The 19,215-nt window shown below is 46.1% G+C and overlaps 1 protein-coding gene across 2 annotated transcripts in view; it reads right to left on the bottom strand.

Moving 5' to 3' along the window:
• LOC148031819 (biotin--protein ligase 2-like) overlaps positions 1–19,215 on the bottom strand; it is a 131,484-nt gene that overhangs the window by 61,348 nt on the left and 50,921 nt on the right. For both annotated transcript variants that reach the window (XM_087685492.1, XM_087685493.1), the window contains one exon: positions 17,878–18,026. In XM_087685492.1, the coding sequence (XP_087541618.1) occupies positions 17,878–18,026 (149 nt within the window). The remainder of the gene's footprint in view (positions 1–17,877; positions 18,027–19,215) is intronic.

The following is a 19,215-nucleotide window of genomic DNA, read 5'->3' as shown; positions in this document are numbered from 1 at the left end:
AAATATACAAGCCTCTCAGGGCAGTCTAGGGAGGGGATGGGGGCAAGAAGCCATGGAGGGGGGGGTGTGTCACCATTTGGGGCTGCCTCCCTACATCATGAAAAACAAGTCCTGACAGCCCCAAGTGCACATGAAGTGAAGACGAAGCTCCTCACGAGCTCGAGACTCACCCTACACTTGGTCCCATCGGCCGCGAAGGGAGTGGATGATGGAGGTCTAGAGCTCTGCCAAAGTCGCATGTACAGAAAGTCCCTCTCCTCCAAAAACCTCCTGACACTGCACCTTCCAAATATGCCATCTAGTGAGACTCCCTACGATCTCCCATACCTCAAAGTAGTTTGCTCTGGGCTCCAGTACTTGGCGGATGGGTAGAGCCTCCAAGCCGGCTATTGCGCACGACCCAGCCTCAATGAGGAAGATCGTGTCCTGCATTCCAACCTCATACAAAAGGTGACGACCCTAATTGACTGCTTGCCAACAGAAAGCTCCCCATGAGATACATCCAAGGCTCGGTGCTATGCAGCGGGGAATGCGGCATGCTCCTCTCCACACTAGCTACGCCGCCTCACACGACCAGGGGCAATGCTTTGGAGTTTCCAGAAGTTGCTACGTGCAGTGTTTACATCCTCCATCCTTCTGCATCTGGGCTAACCAACTCCCTACTTCCAGGCCTCCATGTGCCACCAACCATACGAAATACGATATCCTGCTCGCACTCCAATTGTCCCATAGGCAGCGCCACAAAGTCTGTCGGAAAGCATCCGTGATGCTATGCTCTGCCTAGTACCTACTACGCGATGGCACCAATCCATGTCCTCCTGCGTCAGCACGTGTCTGCCAATCCTACTTGTGTACTTCAGGAATCTTGGTGGCTTCTTGGCGACCATAGTGGCCGGCCATAGCTACTCTCATGGATCCCACTCCCGCTCATCGAGTGGTCTGCCCTCCCAAATCTAGAGGCATCACTCCCGAAGCTCCTCCCAGAAAACATAGGGGTCCAGTCGCCATATCTTCCCCTGAAGGCCCACCACCCAAATCCTCCTCCATGAAAGGATAGCTATCCCCTCATCTTGCTCCCCTTTGTCAAGGGCCAGACGCCCCCCCTTCTGAACGGTGAAGAAAGTCCCATGTGGGGCGTTGCCCACTCTACCTACCACCTGTAGGGAGATACCTGCTGGTGAAAACTTAACGGCCCGTACCTCCCCGAGCTCTACTGGATCTCGTACTGGGGGACCAAGCCACTCCTAAGGTATTGCTGTATCAATCTCCCTTCTCCTCAACTCGACTCCTCTTTGGTAACCTAATGCCCGTTGCAACACCTCCTTGTCCACCAACCTATACACCTCCCGCCAAGTCCTGATGGTGCGAGCCAGGCCAGCCTCCCAACCAGCCCACTGGATGTGGGGGCGTTCACAGATCTATACCTCCCCCCCTGATCTCTGACTTGGGGTTCTAGATCACCGGCTGACAGTCTATCTCCTCCTGGCAATTTGGGGGGCTCTGAATTAGGGCCTTACGAAGGCCCTGCCACACTCGAAGTAAGCTATGTAGGAAGGGGGGGTCTAGGGGGCGTGATCTAGGCCATCGTGAAGATCCATCTCAAGGACGGTCTCCAATCCCTACCAAGCCTCGGTCTACACTTCTGGAGACCCTCCTGCAGTAGGACCTTCCAAGTCTGCCCTCCTGGTGTGAGACCGCTGAGCAACACAGGACAAGGAGAAGCACCAACATGAGGCGATATATCGAGCCATTGCTAGCTAGGCAGAGGCGAGTAGTGCTCCAATAGGTCAGCTTCCACCGAATAGAGTCGAGGACTGGGAGAAACTGCTAGGCAGAGGTGATGTCGAGTCCCACTTGGAACCCTATGTAGCAGACGGTCTGCCCTCTACACACCCATCTAAATCCCAAGTGGACACCCCACTCCATACTAGAGTCCGAGTCTGTAAGAAAACCAACCGACTTCCGCCAATTGATTTTCGCTCCTGCTGTAGTAGTACAAAACACCTCGAGAGCTAGTCTCACTCTCTCTAGCATCAACTCATCGTCCTCTATGTAAAGTGTTGTATCATCTACATACTCTGAGTCTAACAACTCCGTCTCCTCTCTCACTGGAAGTCGGAGGCCGCGTAACCCACTCAAACGTGATATGAGAAAGTGCGACATCGCCTTTGCAAAGAGTAGGAACAGATACGGGGCCAGTGGGCAGCCTTGCCGTACCGATCTTTCTAGCTGAAACTCCTCCCCTCTCCTGCCACCTATGAGAACCCTGTTGGTAGCCGATCTGTAGTGCAGAGACCCCATGGATCCATGCCTGGGGGAAGCCCAAAACCCCTCCATGGTGCCCTCCAAGAAGAGCCAATCCCTGACCATTGTGCTAGGCCCACTCTATCACCTCAGAGAAGGTAAAGACATTGTCTAGGATGCTCCTATCTTGGACAAAGCTAATTTGTGTGTCATGAATGATGTTTGGAAGCACGAGGCGAAGTCGCCTACCAATCATCTTTTCCAATGCCTTATAGGCAACTAGCAATAGGGTGATCGGTCTCCACTGGGAGAGCTCCAACCGGTCTCCCCTTTGGGGAGGAGACTGATAAGACCTGCCGATAAACTCCCTTGCATCCGACCTAAACTGAAAATCTCCTCGAAAGCCAGTAGTAAGGGGTCCTTCACTACCTCCCAGAAGATGGTGAAGAAGGCCTTAGAGAGACCATCCTCTCACGAACATTTTTGCATGTCCTGTATGTGAAAAGCCTCCTCTAATTCCTTCTCTGTGAAGGGGGCTAGGAGGGAGCATCGCATCTCCTCTATGACGAGAGACGGGATGTGATCCCAGACCTGCTGTCTGTAACGGTGTCCTCTGGCTGAGGCTGTCTCTTGTTGGAAAAGGCGTCTATAGTAGTCAATGGCAATCTCCATCACCTCGTCTGTGCTAGAGCAAATCCTCCCATATTGATCCCAAAGGCTCCGTATCTGCTCTCCTGAGGTGCGGGGCTGGTGTGCCTGAAAGAACTCCCTACACATCATGTCCCCCTTTCGCGCCCAGAAGGCTGCTGAGTTGCAGAAAGAGAACTCCAAACGCATGTCCTCAAGGACAGCAATGGCTACTCGCGCTCGCACCTCCTATGCATGGAGGGTGGGATCCCCTAGTGCCTTCTGTAATAGTCTCTGCGTGGCTGCAAGGTCTCGCCGGAGTGCTCTCTCCTCCTCCCAGCTCTGCTGCCTGGCCTGTATGGCTACCTCTTGGCAGATTCTACTCGACTCGGCCAGGACCTCTGCAACCTCCCCTGCTATCCGGTCCCTCCTATCCCACTCTCTGGTCCAAATCTGCTCTATCTGTCTCATCACCTCCTCCCTCCTATAGATCGAGTCAGGGATCGGACAGGATCGTGTACCTAGGATAGATGCTGGGGGATCAAGTGTCAGGAGAACCGGGCACGAACAGAGTGATGCCAGCCAACAGCCCTATTTGGCCTCCACGAGAGCATCCCCATTCTCCCACATGGAACCTATCCAACCACTCCAATAAGACTCCACCTAGCCGCCTATATCCCCACGAGAAGTCCAATGACCTTTCCCTCATGTGGAAACCTGGGTCTCTCCAAGCATCGCGAGCTCCTACTGCCAGTAGAAAGACCTCCCATGCCTCTTGCTCCTCCCCAGCCATGCCCTGGTAGTTTCTGCCTCTATCCTACTCATCCTCTAAGGCCTCCAGGTTGTTGAAGTCTCCTCCAACAATCCAGGAGTCCACCTTTGGGAGTCCTACTGCAATCTCCACCCAGAACTTGTTGCGTACTCTAACCTCAGTGGGGGCACAGACATTAAGGACTCTAAGGTACGAGTCCCCAATATCCAACCTCACCCATAGAACCCCCCCTGCCACAATCACCCCATGATCTCGTACGCAGGTGGTAAGGCTCGGGCCAATAGAGGTGCATACGCCTCCACTTCTGCCGTGGGTACCGATGGCGTACTCCCAATAGGTGTGTGGCATGCTTAGGAGAACCTTCCCTACCTGATGGGCCTGGGCGGGGGTGAGCTTGTGCTCCTGCAAATGTAGGATATCTATCCGTCCCGCAAGGGCCGGCTACAACTCCTGCCGAACAATCAACTTCCTGCAACCACATGCCCCACTGTAGTGGAGACTATTCACATTCCACGATGCAAGGTGTAAGCTCATGGGGAAACCTGTGATTGACCGAACAGGCATCTGTTCGTTGTGGAAGCTGCTGATGAGGAGGAAGAACTATGGGGCATGCAAGTACTCTTTTCCGCAGGCCTGGACGGCGAACTCCAGTCCCCCGTGGTGGCCCTCGTGTGGGACCATAGGGGTGATAGATGCTCCAAGTGATACTACTAATGCATCTATCAGCCATGCTGAGAGTTGTGACTCTGTACACTGGTAGAAATGGGCCATCTGTGCCAAGGGCCACTCAATCACATCCATCAGAGCTCTCCATTGTGGAGGGGCTCGAAAGATAATGCTCAAGTGTGGGACCTCGGCACCAGCCCACCAGTTAATGTCCATCATGCAATGTGGCTACTACTATGCAAACAGTGCTAGTCCTCCCATCCACCGGGAGATGTGGTCCGCCACCTATCTCTTCACCTCCTCCTCTATCTGTGTTGTTGTCCAATCCCCTGAGTGAGAGGACTGAAGGAAAAAGGCGTAGTTTGGTACATCCGATGGTGCTAGTAGATGGACCTTTCCCCTCCTTGACTTACGAACCACAAAGATCCCCACCTCTAGAGGTAGTGGGAACTCTCCGTGCTCCGCAACTCTCAAGTAAAACCACGGGCCACTGCGGAAGAACTCCTGTGGTAACAGCTGCGCCTATCTCGGGAAAGTGTGACAAGTGGCAAGGGAAGATTAGTTGGTGGCTATGTGGAGAGGGCAAGACTGTTGGTGCAAGGAGGATGTAGGCGTGTATGGCTCATCATCTCCTGTGGGAGAAAAGAAAGTGGGTCTAGGGGAATCACTTGTACCGGGTGTGGATCAGGGGGGTGTGGGGAGGGGGGGGGAGGGGTAGTGGCCCTAGAAGGGGGGGGCTATGGACTAGGGACAGTGGGGGATCCATGGGAGGTGGGGGGGAGTGGATGTGGGGGCTGTGGGATCTCAGGTGAGGTAGTATGTGCCGTGGGTGGTGGATGTGGGGGACTACGGTCCTGCGGGGTGGGGCGGATGAGGGGGGGTACGGAATGCTCTACCGGAGGGGTGTCGCTCACCCTCCTAGTCCCTGCTCTCGAGGCTGTGTCTGAGGAGATGGTTGCAGCCCCCCTTGCCGTCTCCCTCTATGTTGTCTCTTGACCCGTGTGAAGCCATCAACGTCCACCTACGGACCTATCGACGAAGCCGCTTTGGTGGCAAAACACGTGCAATCTGCTACTTGATGCCCAAAGTTGTGGCAGCATAGACACTGCCCTGGTTACCCAATCACAATGACCTATTGCCTAAAGGAGTGACCTCCTGCCTCAATCTCCAGGAACTTTGGTATACTCATTGGGTCTTTCACGGCCACTCATACCTTTGGGACTCCTGTAGCTCTCATTGCATCCGCCAAGGAGGTAGGAAGAATTGTGCCGCAGAGCCATCCAAAGTCCTCCACTAACTGGCGGTACTCTACCGCCAATCCGGGGAAAAGTAAGGTGACTGAATGTCTGAGAAATCTGTTATGGAGCGCAAATGTTTCCAATGTGAAGCCGCTATACTAGGGAACCATGTAAATGACCCCCTTCGTGGAAGCATAGAATAAGCTCTCCACTAACTCACGAGCTGCGTCCATAGAGGTGAGTCAAACCATGAAGATCCCTTGGGCCATGAGGACTACCTCCACAATGATATAGGCAGAGGCAAGGGCAGCTTTGCAACGCGACGACAGGAGTTAACAGCACATATACTTACTCTCCACTAGAGCTTTGCTAGTGGGTTCAAGGTACAACCCTTAAACCTTAGGGTTGAAAGAGGGTGTTCACACCCGAAGTATGTGCAACATGATAAGCGCCCAAAAATGTGTAATATAGCCACATAAAATAAAGAGAATAAATCTGGGAAAAAAAACCTCTCGTACGGAGAGTAAAAAGTACCCTAGTGTCCTACTGATCACCGACACTCCTCTGTGAGCGTAGGCGTGAGTGAAACCCAACAAACCCCGCTGGAGTGAAGAGCGATCAAAATACAAGGGTCATCCGCCACCAAAGGAGATCAAATTTAAAGCATTGCAAAATGCTTCAAATTTGTCACGAGAAAGAGCTTTGGTAAAGATGACTACCACATTACTAGTGGTAGGACAATAGACGAGGTTGATATCTCCTGCATGTAGCCTCTCTCTGACAAAGTGATAATGTATCTCAATGTGTTTCGTGCGTATATGAAACAGCGGGTTCCATGCCATTGCAATGGCACTCTGATTGTCAGTGAACAAAGGAGTAGGCTCCATGACAGATACATCTAGATCAGCTAGCAAGCATCTAAGCAATACACATTCAACTGTGGTAGTGAAAGCTGCCTTGTATTCAGCTTCACAAGATGATGTGGCAATAGTGGACTGTTTCTTGCTAAGCCAAGATATGAAAGATGAGCCTAGAAAGAAACAATTGCCACTAGTAGAGTGACGTGAATCATAATCACTAGCCCAATCAAAATCACTGTAAGCATGTAAGTGTAATGGTTCCCCCTTGGCATAAAGCAATCCAAGAGATCTAATACCCTAGCTTGGCAATGTGACATGCGTGGCTGATGCATATATCTGCTCAAGGTTGAAACTGCGAACTGTATGTCCGCCTAGTGTTGCATAGGTAGATAAGGCATCCAACTACTAGATCATGTGTGTATATCAAACAAATCACTGTCATCATGCAATGACAGCTTCAGTCCAGGTTCCATTAGTATACAGACTGGCTTGCAATCGTGTAAGCCAAACCTCTCAAGGAGTTTACTAATGTATCTTGACTGTGATAAACCGATACCTCTAGCATCATGTATGAACTGAATGCCCAAGTAATAATGCAAAGACCCCAAGTCTGATATCTCAAAAGTTTGTTGCAAATTTTGTTTAAATGTTGAAATCTGATCAACATGTGTCCCTATAAGCAAAAGGTCATCAACATATAGACAAATGATCAACATGGATCCCCCCCTTTAAATACATAAAGAGTAGACTCTGATGAGCTGTTTATAAACCCTTGGCTGAGTAAGAAGGCATCAATCTTTGCATACCAAGCCCTAGGAGCTTGTTTCAAGCCATATAAAGCATTTTTCAGCTTGCAAACCAAGTGTCAGATCCCTCAACTACAAAACCAATGGGTTGATGTACATATACTTCTTCATGAAGTTCCCCATGTAAAAATGCAGTCTTTATATCTAACTAATGCACAGTCCATCCATAATGGGCAGCCAAAGCAACCATAGACCTGATGGTGGTTATGCGGGAGGTAGAAGCAAATGTCTCCTCATAGTCAATGCCTTTCTTCTGTGCATAGCCCTTGGCTACAAGCCTGGCTTTATATTTGTCATTTGTTCCAATGGCTTTCTTCCCAATAAGAAAAGACACTAAATCCCATGTTTGATTCTTAATGATGGAATCAAACTCAACTTGCATTGCTGCCATCCAATGCACACTATGTTGTGCATCCTCAAAACATTCAGGCTCCTCATCATCAACTGTATTTGCTCCAATAATAAACTCCATGGTATGTGTAGTATCATGCATACGAGCTTGCCTGTACGAAAGTGCCCAACAGAAGGTTTCCGGCTGTTCCAAGCCTCAAAAGGCGTGACATTCTTTAATGCTTTGGTGGGGCATCTCTTCAAAACATGGCAAGCACACATAACGGCTTCCATCTAAAAACTATGTGGCAAGCTCTTTGCTTTCAGCATTCATCTAGCCGTCTCTAAGAGTGACCAATTCTTCCTCTCTGCAACCCCATTTTGTTGTGGAGTATAAGCAGTAGTGAACTAATAAACAATGCCCTTGTGCTTCAAAAAAGAATTCAGCATAGAGGACATATATTCCCCCTCTCAGTCCGAACGGAGAGTCTTCACTTTTACAGCCAGATTGGTTCTCAACAAGTGCTACAAAGGCCAAAAATGCATCATACACTTCTAACTTTTTCACTAAAGAATAGACCCAACAGAAGCAAGTAAAGTCATCAATAAAAGTCATAAAATAGTAACATCCACCCAATGACTTTGTTTCCATAGGGCCACATACATCTGAGTGCACTAACTGTAACCTGGTTGTGGCTCTAAAAGCAACATCATAGGGAAACAAAAACCGATGTATTTTTCCCAAAATACATCCCTCACATAAGTGCTCGGGAGGTCTCTCCAAAAGAGGTAATCCATCTAGCATCTGTGTACGTTGTAAGAGCATCAAGCTACCATAGTTTACATGCCCCATGCCATGAGCATGCCACAACTCCACCTGTAACATAGCAGGAGTAAAAGTGGGCACTATGCCGATTGATCAACTGAAAGAGCATCCAACTCATATAACCCATGACATAGAGTGCCAGTCAATACCCAAGTCATGTGTTCCTTATCTCGCACCATGCATCTGCCATCATCAAAGGTGACTTGCAAACCACACCGTGCCAAAGAAGAAATAGATAACAAACTCTTCTTTATGTCTGGCACAAACAAAGCATCCTGTAGGCAGAGAATAGAGCCATCAATGGCTGTGAGCACAATCTCCCCAATACCTCTAACAAGGTATGATGCATTGTTGCCACACTCTACAGACTTGCCAACTGGAGCTGCACCAACAGAAACAAACAAATCTCTATGAGATGTGATATGCCTAGAAGCACCACTGTCAAAAAACCATGCATCAGCATCCTCAGTAGAGCTGAATGCTCTATCAGCCCAAGAAGAGTCATAACCGCATGTATAAAAATAATAGTCCATATTTGCAACAAAGGACATTAACTCAGTAGCAGTGGAAGGAGCATCAGAAACAGACATCCCTGACTTCTTTTTCTTCTCCTTCGCTATGCACTTTCTACACTCAGTGATGTAGCGGCCTGGCTTCTTGCAATAATGGCATTTTCCTTTCTTAGCTTGCGTGCCTTCTTATTTCTTATTACCTTGCAAGGTGCCTGAAGTCCCAGAGCTCTGCGGAGCATTCTTTACTTGGCTGCCCTTGCCCTTCTGTCGTGTCATAAAAGCCTACTCAAAGGCTATAACATCCACACCACTATTTCTTCTTGTCTGCTCCTCCTCTAAGAGCAAACTAGCCAACTGAAGAAAAGTAATCGGCTGTGGGGCAATCCTCATGGTGAGATTCAAGGCCGTATAAAAGGCCAAGTACGAGGGTAGCAATGAATTCAATGTAGTAGATATCAAGTGTGCATCTAAGTAATACTCATCGACATTCATAAGTTGCTCACACAAGTCCTGAATTTTGTTTAGGTGATCTTGCATAGAATCACTCTCATCCATCTTCAGTGTCTCTAGCTCTTTCTTTAAGAAAGAGATGCGGGTCTCATTCTTACCATCAAACATCTTCTCCAAAGTCAGCCAGGCTTCTCGTGAAGAAGCTGCAGACTAAATGTGAGGGATAACAAATCACTGAATCGCCAATGCAATCAGCAACAAGGCCTGTGCATCCTGTGTATCCCATGCCTTTTGAGCCGCTGATATTTGGGGAAGTGGCTGAAGTGGAGCAAGCTGTACAAGCTGAGTTGCCCGTTGTCCACGTCCTACTGAAGGAGGAGTACCAGGAGCCACAACTCCAGGCCCAACTTCTTCTCCACTTACATAGTCCCAAAGATTCTTTGCAATCAGCACATTCTTCATCATGAAGGACCAGAGTGAATAGTTGTTACCATCCAACCTGTCCTCCTTGGATACATAGGTAAATACATCACCTCCCTGATTTGCCATGATAATCAATTTCCAAAAAGAGCAAGAGAGCAATGTCCAAGCTGGACCAACCTGAAAATCTCAAAATTTCCAGAAATTACAGCAAATAGCTTGCTGCAACTAGCAAACTAAAGTACACTCTGTCAAAACTGTCTGAATGCATGCAGTCCAAGGTGCATTCAATGCTCAGCAACACTGTAGAAGCAAAAGCCCCAAAATCATTTGTCCTAAAATGCTCAAAAACAGCCTATTTCAGACTGCAACTACTCTGCATGTACCAATGTCTTCACAAAACCCGAAAGCCCCAAAGTTCTTGACTTATTTGCCAAGAAATTTTTGTATCAATTGTGTCCCAGACACGTATCCAAACTACTGTGCCTGCCCAGGCAAAAAGTGCCTTTCCCAGAGATGAATCTGGAATAAAAAAGTTTTTTTTTTTTCTTTTAAAATTTTTTTACCTCAAAAACCAGTCGAGCTGGTGGCAGGCAGCCTGAGCAGGTGACGGACGAGTGGTCAGCTGCTGTCAGGATACGACGGGGTCAAAACTCAAAGGGCTCATTGAAGGGAGTGCAGGCTAGGAAATCTGATAATGACAGCAGGGACAGGTCCTGTGAGGACAAATGCAGCAATAGCTGCAGTCAACTCTTAGGAACAGTCAACATGTGGAAACAGTAGGGAAATGCAAAATGTAGCAGCTGAAGGTCACATGGATGGATGCAATGGCAGCAGACAGATCATCTGGGGTTGAAGCAGCAACGTGAGGATGCAGTCCACCAAAATGCCACAGAAGCACTCCCCCTGGCAGCGGCAATAGCTGTCTAATCTTCTAGAGCTGTCATGGAATTATATCTAAAAAAATGCAGGCGACAGTGATGGGAGTGATAGCTGAAGGCAAAGGGAGAGATGATGGCAAAAGCTGTCGGAGGAAAGTGATGGCCATAGTGATGAAAAGTGGCCAGGTGGCTTGTGCATGATCCCTAGTTAGAAAGCTTAATTTTTTCAAAGAGAAATACTTCTACTAATAAGACTCCTCGAAACAAAATGCAAAGTACAAAGCCGCCTTGCAAGGGCCTCCATATCATAAATTATGTAACAAGGGGAAGTCTATTACAAAGCTTGAATGAATAACCAGTTGGGAGGCCTATAGTGCTAGACCATGTGGGTCTGGAAAAGGAAGAATAAGCTAGAATCCCATGTCCTGAGAAAAGTCTCTCTAAATACCCTAATTTTGCATAGTTCCATACTATTCATATTGTCCACAAGGCTCAAATTTGGCCCATGCAAAGAAAAGACTCTTTCTCAGAGTAAGGAGAAAAACTGTCAAACAGTCAATAAATATTTGCCAAAATTCATGATAGCAAATCTATATTTGACCTGGGCATTCCAATGATTACGTAGTAACCATGTACTAGAACCGTGCCAAAGGGAATGACCGATGTCTTCACTAGCTACTCTACATCTTTGACACCTAGTAGTTGCAATTCTTATTTTCCCAACACCTTACTGAGTTGCAAAGCTCCCAACAAACATCTTTTCAAAGCCAGTTTTCTTTTCTATATTCTTCAAAGATTCTGTGTCATCCAAGTCGTGGACTTAATTGAATGCAATAATTTAGTTACATGCTCATAAATCCCAAGTGGTGCAAGGCCTGTATATGGCCTTTTTTTTCTAAGATACGACTCAAAGGATAACAGTTTTTCTGTTTGCTTTTGGTACAATCATGCAATCTATGGCACCAATCAAGTAAAGAAACTAGCTCCAAAGGCATTATTGGTTCCCTGATCTTCCTCCAATAGGTATGTTATGGATCATGATCCCAAAGCTTCTATATGTCTATGGAAAAGTGAGAGCATGCCTATCAATGTTGACAATGTCATCTAATTGTCTTCATACCTTGTTGGGCAAAGTGATAGGCCATGTGAGATTTCAGCCACTCGTTTTGCAAACTTGTTCAGGAATGCTTTCCAGTCATAGAGTTGCATTGTCCAAGCTTGCCTACCAATCAATGTGAAATCTATTAGCAGTCATGTTTGTCATGCCTTGTCATCTCTTGCCTATGAGCCTCAGTCCTAAGTCTGATGAGGACTTTAGGAGCTCTGGCTTGTCTGTCACTTGTTTTGACAGAGGAGGTAGCTCATTCGAGAGCACTCAATGTATTGCCTTTCAGTGCATTTTCTCTAGTCGAGATTTTGTGTGCATTTCCAGAGTAGTTACTACTTTCCACAGTCTGTCTACACCTGCCAGACATTGTCCACCCTTTCTCGGATTTATTCTAACCACTTCTGGCATTTCTACCAAATGTTTGTTGGCCATATTTTTGGCCTCGAATCCTGGTCGGCCGTATTTTTGGCCCTTGATTTTAGATTGGCCAGATTTGGGGATATTTGGCTATTTATAGCCTCCTCCACTCAGTTGGCACATTAATTCATTCATCTTCCTCCTTCCCTGGCAAGTGCACACTCCACTCTGTCATCTTCATCTGTCTCAGATGCTGCCATCATCATCATTCTCATCTAGTGCCCTCACTAACACTGTGGTGTGCGTGCAGGGACTGATCAGTCTCCTTCCACTTTCCCATTTGTATTAGCATTCTTTCTTGTTCAGTGCAGATTTCATTCTTCTTTCCTTGTAGTCTCTCTCTGTTCCTTTGTCTTTGTGTTTCCGTTCCTTTCCATTGTGCACTCTCACATGGTATCAGAGCATGGTATCATTGTTTAAGAGAGACACAAAGTCCCTGATTCTTGTAGAGGAGGCCATCCACATCTGCATTTTGCTGAAAATGCAGCTTTCTTCTTGAAGGCGACAACTACTTTGTGTGGCCGACAGTATTTCTCCCCCAAGGTAGACCCTCTACATCAACTTCCTTATGAACCTATTGTTGTTTCCTCCTGCTTCGGGGCTGTCTACCGCCAAAAAGCAAATTTCTTGTGGGTGTCTTGCAAGATTTTGAAGGCGTCCTACCACCAGTTTCATGGCTTTGATGATACAGCTGAGCAGCTTTTTCAGCACTCCTCCGAACAATGGCAAGTTTGTTGTGTGGATCGTAGAGAACGGAGGTAGGCCGTTTGTTCAAGAACCCTCTCCTCCCCGTTCTCTTCATGTTTCATAGAATGCCCATTTTGCTAGCCTTCATATGCCATTCATGGAACCCTCTATATAGATGCTCGTACTCCCTTCTTTACCCAAAGAGGACCGGCTTGATGATTCAAACTATACGCTTTGGTCGTGTAAGGTGGAGTGTATCCTTGATACCTTTGATCTTTGGGAGTTTTTGCCCACCCTATTTCCCGTCCCATGAAGGATCCCACCATTGGATCATCAATTGATCATGCAGCCTTATTAGATCGGCTCAATTCTAGAGCCCCCGATCTTTCCTTTTTATGAGCTCACAAGATTCTATCCTAGTGCATGTGCATAGGTTACAGAAAGAAGTGAAAGTGTGGACAAAGCTTGTTTCTTTGTATCATCAAAAGACTTTTGCCCACCAGGTTACTCTTGAGAAGAAATTACGGATGCTCATTGTTGATGATTCTCCTTCCATGAAGGATCATATTAACAAGTTGGAGAATATGAGGGATTAGCTTGCATCCCTTGGCACGATGATCTCTTCAGAGGATATGGCTATGATTCTTTTGACTCAACTACCATCTCCCCGGTTTGATGTCTTCTACACCAACCTTCTTACATTGAGGACCCATGAAAAGCTTCTACGGGTGGAGCTTGCCCAACTTATTTTGGAGTACGACGAGTGTGCCAAAGAGGTTACCAATGGATCCACCTCCACCAAAGCTTTTGTTGTAGATTCAGGAGGGAAGAAAAGAAAAAAGGAAGGCCAAAGGCTAAAAGACAAGAGAGTTCTTCAAGCTCTACCTCCGATTCGGAGAAGCCTAAATGCCCATATTGTGGCAAGGGGACACTGTGAAGAAAACTGCTAGGGTTTGCACTGAGGACACACAGAGTGTATGACAAGGACATAAACACAAAGAGACAGATATACTTGTTGCGATAGTACTCCTCAAAGTCCTCTGTCATGCCAATGAAATCTGGCAAAGGTGGAGTGTCGTCCTCCTCAGCAAGTCCATAATGTCGTCTCAGGGCCTCCAATGATGGAAAAGCCTGATAAGACATCATAGGAACTAGAGAAGAAGGTGTCTGGGACATTGTGATTTGGTTACGAGTCGTATTGTGTGCCTCGCACAAAGACTAGCTCTCCACAATATCCACAGGATACTCTTTACAAGAGCACCGGCTCTAAGACCATGTGAAGGAAACTACTGGGGTTTGCATTGAGGACACACAGAGTGTACGACCACGACAAAAACACAAAGAGACAGACACAGACATAGAGGGCAAAACTCAAACCCCAAATACAAAACTCAAAACTCAAACACAAACAGAAAAAGGAAGAGAGAGAACACAACTCTGAAGTGAATGAATGTTGTAAATGAATGTAAGAGTGTACATTGTGCTCAAGGGTAGAGTAATGTCAGAGTGTAACGTCCACCGAAGACGGATCCCAAGTCTGTGACCACCAGTTGGAGTGTAGGAGTGCTGAATAGTGAATGGTAGCAGGCTGGTCACTAAAAGGCACCAGTCTGGAGGCTGGAAACTGGTAAACGCAGCAGTGTACCACCAATCGAAGCCTAGAAACTGTGCACAGTTTGCTTTAAACAGCAGGCTGAAACACTGTCTAAGAGTGTCAGGGCCTACAATGCTGAAAACGCAAGCTGGCTGACCCTGGAGATGATGGACAGTAGGCTGAACAGTAGTCTAGAACAGTCTGGAGTAGTCACCAGCAACTAAGAGCTGTCACCATGTCAGAGTGTAACGTCCACCGAAGACGGATCCCAAGTCTGTGACCACCAGTTGGAGTGTAGGAGTGCTGAATAGTGAATGGTAGCAGGCTGGTCACTAAAAGGCACCAGTCTGGAGGCTGGAAACTGGTAAACGCAGCAGTGTACCACCAATCGAAGCCTAGAAACTGTGCACAGTTTGCTTTAAACAGCAGGCTGAAACACTGTCTAAGAGTGTCAGGGCCTACAATGCTGAAAACGCAAGCTGGCTGACCCTGGAGATGATGGACAGTAGGCTGAACAGTAGTCTAGAACAGTCTGGAGTAGTCACCAGCAACTAAGAGCTGTCACCTACAGCAATGGACACACTGAAGATAATGTGGCTGCAGTCGATGATGGCTGGACAGCAGATGGAGGCGGACTGCAGGCTGGAAACTGGGCGCCAACAGCAGTAGAGGGTATGTGGGGTGGTGTAACCTGCAAACAAGGATCTTGGCTGAATGGGGGCAGCCAGTCTATTTATAGATGTGGAAGGGCACCCCAAAAATTAGGGTTTCCACTAAACTCTCTCGAACTGCTCCCCGTTTTAGGGTTTCCACTGAACTCTCTCAAACTGCTCCCCGTTTTAGGGTTTTACTCTAATAGAGCATTTTTAGTGTGTTTTGGAGCTGTTTAAGAGGGTAATCAGCAAGTAATGCATATTTTAGCTCAATAGACACATCCACAGGAGAAATGTTGGAAGCAGTACCCTTGCCTTTGTCTGGGAGTAAAGGATGGAGCTAAAACATTCGAGCCTTCTACCTCTACTCTGGTGGTTACCCATGAGTTAGTGTTCCTTCATATTGTTGAGTTGGAGGAGCCTTCTTCAGTGGTTGCCTCATCTTCTGGCGGCCTTGGCTAGTTGATAGTGAAGCTTCTATTCATTTGACTCCTCGAGGTGATTTGTTGCAAGATCTATGCTCTTTTCAAGGTTCAATCACTGTTGGTAACATTGTATCGATGCCTATTTGTGGCATTGGCTCTCTACCTTTCTTTCCCGACCACACTTTGAGCTCCCTTTCATAGGCCCTTTATGTTCCGGACTTGGGCTTTCCACTCCTCTAAGTTTATGGCCTTACTAGGCTTGGTACCCGGTTTGTCTTCACCGAGCAAACCGTTTGTATTGAGGATTCTCCTACAAGGGCCATTATCACGATAGGTTGGCTGAAGAACGGGCTTCACAGGCTGCATTACCCTTCTCTTATGCAGGGTTCTCCGAGGTTGTTGTCTATTGCTGCACCCGTTCCTACTTGTGCGCCACCTATTCCACACGTTCCTTCCCATCCCCCACACTCTCCTCCGATGGTTCCCTCATATCCACATCCCTTTTAATGGGGGACGATCTCAATGATGCAGCTACGGATTTCTTGGCTCCTAGTGTCTAAGAGGGTTTTCCCAAGATCAGGAGGAGCTTTTTCATCGACACCCTACATCAATGGACTTCATTGACATTGGCATTCTTTTTTGCACCCAACGATCCGTTTCTTTCTTGGCCCTCTACCACAACTAGGATCTGAGAGGGGATGTTAGCAGTCATGTTTGTCTGACCTATCTAGCACTTGTTTTGACGAAGGAGGTAGCTCATTCTAGAGCACTCAGTTTATTGCCTTTTAGTGCATTTTCTCCAATCAGGATTTTGTGTGCATTTAACGAGCAGTTACTGCTTTTAACAATCTACCTACACCTGCTGAACATTGGCCCTGATTTTTTATGAGCATTTTTGGCATTATTACCAAGTGCTTTGGCCCCAAATTTTAGATCGGCCAGATTTGGAGATATTTGGCTATATATAGCCTCCTCCACTCAATTGGCACATTCATTCATTCATCTTCCTCCTTCCTTGACAGGTGCACACTCCGACTCTATCATCTTCCTCTGTCACTGGTGCTACCATCATCATCAGCCTGATCTGGTGCCCTCACTGGCACTGTGGGCTGCGTGCAGAAACTGATTAATCTCCTTCCACTTTCCCGTTTGTATCAACATTCTGCAGTCTCTCTCTATTCCTTTGTCTCTGTGTTTCCATTCCTTTCCATTGTGCACTCTCACAATATCAGCCAATACAACTTGGCAATCTTCAATCAGTCCTCTAGCATAAAAACGTCCCTAAATGTCTACCAAGTTTTAAATTTCACAAACCATCAACCAAAAGCATAAGTGTGAACTACAATACATAAATGTGCCAAACACAAGTCCAAGGCTGCTTTGCTCAAAGTATACTGCAAGAAGAGGGATGCTCTAGACTCTAACCAAGCAAATAGGTCATCAATATATGAAATGATAAGGCCTCCATGCAAAATCAGAGAGCAGATTTTATCAGTTGTCATAAGTCTCAATGCCTTTTTATGTGAACATGTACACATGCACAGATGCAAGTGTGCACACACAAATCTTAAGTTCTAAACATTTCCTTGAACATGTACACATGCACACATGCAAGTGTGTGTGCACACAAATCTTAAGTTCTAAAGATTTTCTTCAATCTCATGCAGGAAAAGAGTTTAAGTTTAACCTTCTGCACTGCAAGAGAGTTTATTCATTCCTCCTTCACCAGTCTGCCATGGTAAGTGTCAAAGGTGGTGTATAAAGGTTCTCTAAGAGTATGGGGGAGGAGTCGAGATGGAACTGAAAGTTCTTGGATCACATTCCAACATACAACTTGCGTGTACCTAAATACGTGCCCTTTTCTGAAAACTTTGCATAACCATGTGGGAAACCGCAAAACAGGTGAAAATCCCACAAAAATCATGACCATATTGGCAAGGGTTGAAAGTAAAAGGTAATATCAAAGCTTTTTTTGATAGAGAGTAAGCTGGTAAAACGTTCGTGCTGGAATTTTAGAATGGCTAGGAATTGCCTGGCATTATACAGATCACTCATAAATTATAAATTCACATTCCTTCTAATGAAGAGGGTAATATGTTAATCCAAGATTAAGAGCTTTGCGAAACATGCAAATACACTACAAAACTCTCCAGTGTATAACAGGAGACTAAGCCAATCTAAAAATCTGAAATGTGTATCATGTTGAAATATATTAATTGAAAAAGCAAATGTTACAATATTATCAAAAGAAGCTAAGGCTAGGCTAGAAGTCTCTCTAGAGACATCCTAATATACAATCCCTTACAAATATTGTTGCACATAACTAGTGATGGAGATCATTGAATAGAAGCACCGTCTCACCTTTTGCAAGCACACTGACTCTATTGCTTCAACAAGCGCCAGTGACACCACGTATTGCAGAAAAGGTAACAACCGCCCATTATCCATTTCAAGAGTAAATGAAAACATCAAGCATCCCTTTGGAGACTCCCAAATATTGCCAATGCGACCTTGATAACAAATCATTATGATTATACTCTCTCTCTCTCTCTCTCTCTCTCTCTCATAATGGGAAATTATATTAATTACATGAAAAGTACAAGTGAATAAGAGTCACCAACCACAAAGTAGCAGAAGAAACTGCCACATGCCAAGAAACTTAAATTAAATAAAGATATTTACATCAGGCCTTCTGGTCAGCCAAAAAAAAACCTCTCTCTCTTTTTCATGAAGAAACTTAAACTTAAATCAAATAAAGATATTTACATCAGGCCTTCTGGTCAGCCAAAGAAAATCTCTCTCTCTCTCATGAAGAAACTTTAACTAAATTAGAATATTTACATCAGGCCTTGTGGCCAGCCAAAGAAAATCACAGCAATCATAAGTGAAACCAAAAGGCTACCAAAACACAGCATACAAATATCATGTGGGCGACAAAATGGGAGTGGCTGCTCTTGCCATAACAATAATCCTCAAATAGAGCAATGTTGATGGGAGTCACCAGTGCGATACAAATCTGTCCTTTATAGTTACTTTTCCTATACCCGTGCTTCTCACAAAATGAAAACCTCATGACAACTCAAAGTGGACAATGTAATGAGGAGCAACCACAAACTTGCTTTTGAAGGACTTAGTCTCTTTCATTTCTGAACATGCATCATGAGTGTCTTTTGAGGTAGCATTTACAGGGCTTTCTTACAAGTAGGGGCATTTACATTATGTGGATTTTTATAATGCAAACTCTTCTTTCAGAACCACTGAGATACCATAGACTTCCTCAGGTAGGTCTTCAAGCACAACAACATTTTGAACATAAGGTAGCAATTCAAGGATGAGCTCCCAATGGTCAGGAAACAACTTCAGTAAAAGGGTATCCATAAAGTATCACGGCTGAGACTATTGGTGATAAGGCCAAGATCAATCAGAGAGGCATCTTTACAACTGATGGTTGTAGATTCACACCAAATGCTATAGTGTTTACAACATGCCAAGTGCATTGCACATGCATTACTTCACTGCAAGGTATTATATCAATGGTCCCACTTGGGTAAGTGTCTGGAATTACAACATGAGCTTGTGGGTGCAGGGGTTTTGTCCCTACAAAATGATCATTATAGCGTGTATTTCAAACACGATTTGGAAGGGCATTCCTTCCACATGAACAGATTGAACCCAAGGTTTAAGACATACAATCAAATA

The sequence above is a fragment of the Lygodium microphyllum genome, chromosome 9 (assembly GCF_053477565.2).
Source record: "Lygodium microphyllum isolate KBCC chromosome 9, Lygodium_microphyllum_v1.1.10, whole genome shotgun sequence".
Taxonomy (NCBI): domain Eukaryota; kingdom Viridiplantae; phylum Streptophyta; class Polypodiopsida; order Schizaeales; family Lygodiaceae; genus Lygodium; species Lygodium microphyllum.
Note: the sequence above shows the minus strand (reverse complement) of the source record. Positions and strands in the feature narration are given on the sequence as shown.